Source organism: Austrofundulus limnaeus, unplaced genomic scaffold (genome assembly GCF_001266775.1).
Source record: "Austrofundulus limnaeus strain Quisiro unplaced genomic scaffold, Austrofundulus_limnaeus-1.0 Scaffold163, whole genome shotgun sequence".
NCBI lineage: Eukaryota > Metazoa > Chordata > Actinopteri > Cyprinodontiformes > Rivulidae > Austrofundulus > Austrofundulus limnaeus.
This window is the reverse complement of record NW_013952565.1, coordinates 679,183-682,990: the sequence shown is the minus strand read 5'-3', so window position 1 is coordinate 682,990 and position 3,808 is coordinate 679,183. Positions and strand designations below refer to the sequence as shown.

The following is a 3,808-nucleotide window of genomic DNA, read 5'->3' as shown; positions in this document are numbered from 1 at the left end:
CCCCCCCCGCCACTTCGCTGCTTTTGCTTCTTCAAGCTTTTTTTGTCACCTTCCATCCTGAACTAAAGGAATTATGGATTTGGTCAGCTGGTCTCTGAATGAAATTGACACTATTTTTTCCACACTTGGAACGAGGGGAATGAGGCCATCTGGGTGGAATGGTTGCTGCTGGACTTGTCTGATTCCTGGGGCTGGAATCTGATATGCCACCACCACTTTCCATCGAAGACATAGAAGATCTTTATTTATTTGGATTATGATAACTGGATTCCTGCTGATTGGCGGAGGAGGCTTTCAGATTTATCGAAAAGTGAAGCGACTGGATCGGGCCTTTGAAGAGCTGTCGGGCGCACTTGAAGGATTCTTCCGGGTTGGTAGCACACAGACTCTCAGCTGGGAGAAAAATTCACAAACTGGATGTGATTCTGACGAGGATTGCAGCTCAGGAGCAACCCTTCGGCATGTATGGACTACATCTGGGTGAGCTTCAGATGGTGACAGGTGAGGAAGACCCCAAATTTGGCTCATTGGCTTCTTTTTTTTCGCCACCTCAGAGTTGCAGTTAAGACACTTCAAAAGCAGCAGGAATTTCAAGGCTGCTTTGTTCCAAAATAATTGGTTCATCTATCTGGCTCCCAGCGGCACGGCTTTGAGGGCTGTGCTTATCTTAACCTCCCCAGGATGAAATGTCAACTAAGAGCTGGATTTGCTCCCACCCCCCATCACCAGTGATGGACTTGGCCTTGGAACTCAACTGGCTAAGGAGGAAGAAAACTCTGAACTCCAGCAAACTGAGTAGAGACAATAACATCATGTGACTTTGGACTCTGGATGGGGCCAGGGTTGGGCCTAGCACAGACCCCCCCCTCCCTCAACATCACCTACTCCTCTGAACCTGCCCCATTTTACCTACCCTTTATGTGTTATCTGACCTAACCCCCCCACCCCAGGCTGACTTGCTTGCTCTCTCACATGTTGTTTAACTCAAGCAGAGTAGTTTTTTGAGCATTTGTTCATGTGTTTCTGTAAAAAATCCAGGATCAAAGCTCTTTTTTAACTCACCCTTCCTATTGTGTGTGTCTGTTCTAAGTTGCAAAAGGTAGCACACTAAGTTGCGAAAGACCGTGGACATTCATCCCCCCATGTTTGTCATGTGTGTGTTTCTCCGGACTGATGTTCTAAACTGCAATTTTGTTCTGCACTGCATCTTGATGTTGTGTGTGAATGACAATAAATGTTTCTGATTTTGATTCTGATTCTGATATTGTCCGAGATTAACCTTCAAGGTGGATATAGCTTACTAGCAGCCTCGCACCGATGACCTATCGGCATCATCATTTACCCAGAATGCTTTGCGTGTAAATAAAATTGGCCCGTCCGTGTAATATATTTTTTTAACTTTTAGTTTAAAAATGATAAAAACTGAACATCCTACAGTATTTTAACAGTCTCCTGATGCATCTCAGTAATCCAGGTAAAAAATCAAAAAGAAAAAAATTGTATAGGTCTTCTGGACGGGTTCTTCTCTAATGAAACGTTTCGTCTCTCCTCCAAGAGACTTCTTCAGTCTGAGAGTTTCAGGCAAAATTCAGGCTTTTAAGCCCTGCCTCCATGTGACTGATACTCACATCACATGGCTATCGTTGACACCTAATTAACACCTATTGTTAACAGGGGGTGGAGTGATACTGGCAATAGCAGCACTGTAGGAGGGGGACAACTGAAAACGGAGGCCTCCGCCTCTGTTTAATGATGGACGGTCTTTCTTTTTGATTTTTACAGTCTTTATTTTACAGTTATTTAATATGTTTATTAAATAAAGTCTAATGTTACAACTAATCATGGATCCCTTTAAAACATTGCAAGAAAGTCCAGCTCCTTGGAAGCGAAATATGAAGAAACAGTGAGTAAAGACTTTTGTTTAGTCTGCCTAAAATCTGTCCTAAATCATTCTAACCTGTGATGTTTTCTCTCCCGTCTTTTTGGGTTTTGTAGCTCTGTCTTTTCAGGTGACTTGTACCACAGACTGCGGCAGTGCCAGCACTCCCACCATCAGATACAGCCCTGCCACTGGCCTAGGTCACACAAACTCATTCTTTAAACTGTTCCAATAATAATAATATAAAAAAATGCACCAACAATGACATGAAAATGAACATAGCTAAACTCCTTTATTTTTTGTTTTAATGCAGGTCCTCTGGAGCCTGTTGATAATAGTAAGCAGGGTGTCAGCATGTCAACCCCCCCTGTTTACTCTGAACTCTGGTTCATCTTACTGTTTGTCCTGCTGGGTCTATTTCTGCTCGCCATTCTGATGGGCTTAGTTCTAAAAAGGTATTTTAATGTTAAAAAATAACATAATTTAATTATTATGTGCATGAATACAAACAACTTGGCATAGTTATCATTTACAAAACATAACATCTGAAAAACAAAAGAGAAAACTGTTTAATTTTGTTTTTCACTTTTTTAGAGCCTTGAGGAAGAATCCTTCAGCCAGGGAGCGCCCTCCTCTGGTCATGCTTCAGAAGAGCAGAAAATCTGGAGGAGAGTCGTACACGGTGAGAGGCAGAGAGAGGAGCAGCTGCACAGACAAACGGAAGGTGGTTGGAAAAAAAAGATTGAGCCGTAGTTTGAGATACGACAAAGAAAGAAGCTGAAAAGTTGAGGGGGTAGAATGTACTGTAGGGAAGTCCGGTGACACTGATGCTCAGAGTTTTAAAACAAAACTGTTGAACTTTTTGTTTGATTAGTTTAGATATGACATGCTCTAAATCAAACTCCTACAATAGATTTATTATATTTTCAGTACTTGTAGGTTGTGGTGTAAGCATTCTATTAAATTGTATCACCACCTAATGCCATAAAAGTATTGCATTTTTTAAATCCGCTGTTTTGTGCTACTTGTTTTATTTTAATATCTCTGATTCTTATTCACCTTATATTCCTACACTATTCTTTCCTTCCAATCTGTTTCTCTCAGAGGCCCTGTCCTGAGCTGTGCTCTAAACACCTCCCCAGCTCTATGCTCCTCCTTGATCACACCACAGTAAGATCATTTTCTGTCTTTTTTTCTATCAAACCCTTAAATGTTTATTTTGCTGTCCCCCTTGCAGTTTGACACTGTAGCAGACTGTGTTGAGATCAGCAGCGTTATTCTTAAAAGCTACACTGTGTACACAGAGGTATGGGATTGTGGTTTTCTGTGGGTTGCCCTCCTGCGCATGTCCTCTGTGTTTGCATCTGCATGTTTTGTTTTGCATGTATAACCTCTCGCTTTCCCATTTAAAACAAGGTTTGGTTCATTGTGCAGCCTTTACACAGCTTTATACAGGTCCTTCTAAAAAATTAGCATATTGTGATAAAGTTCATTATTTTCTGTAATGTACTGATAAACGTTAAACTTTCATATATTTAATTGCACACCAACTGAAGTAGTTCAAGCCTTTTATTGTTTTAATATTGATGATTTTGGCAAAAAAGTAAAGAAAAACAAAATTCCCTATCTCAAAAAATTTGCATATTTCATCCGACCAATAAAAGAAAAGTGTTTTTAGTACAAAAAAGTCAACCTTCAAGTAATTATGTTCAGTTATGCACTCAATACTTGGTGGGGAATCCTTTTGCAGAAATGACTGCTTCAGTGTGGCGTGGCATGGAGGCAATCAGCCTGTGGCACTGCTGAGGTGTTATGGAGGCCAGGATGCTTCAGTAGTGGCCTTAAGCTCATCCAGAGTGCTGGGTCTTTTGTCTCTCAACTTTCTCTTCACAATATCCCACAGATTGGGCCAGGGGTTCAGGTCAGGAG

General features: G+C 41.2%; 1 protein-coding gene across 1 annotated transcript in view; it reads left to right on the top strand.

Annotated features, from left to right (window-relative positions):
* ush2a (Usher syndrome 2A (autosomal recessive, mild)) overlaps window positions 1-3,808 on the top strand; it is a gene marked incomplete in the record, with an annotated part of 244,206 nt that overhangs the window by 237,578 nt on the left and 2,820 nt on the right. The window contains 4 exon segments of the mRNA XM_014017175.1: window positions 1,996-2,079; window positions 2,193-2,334; window positions 2,474-2,603; window positions 3,117-3,185. Coding sequence (XP_013872629.1) covers window positions 1,996-2,079; window positions 2,193-2,334; window positions 2,474-2,603; window positions 3,117-3,185 — 425 coding nt within the window.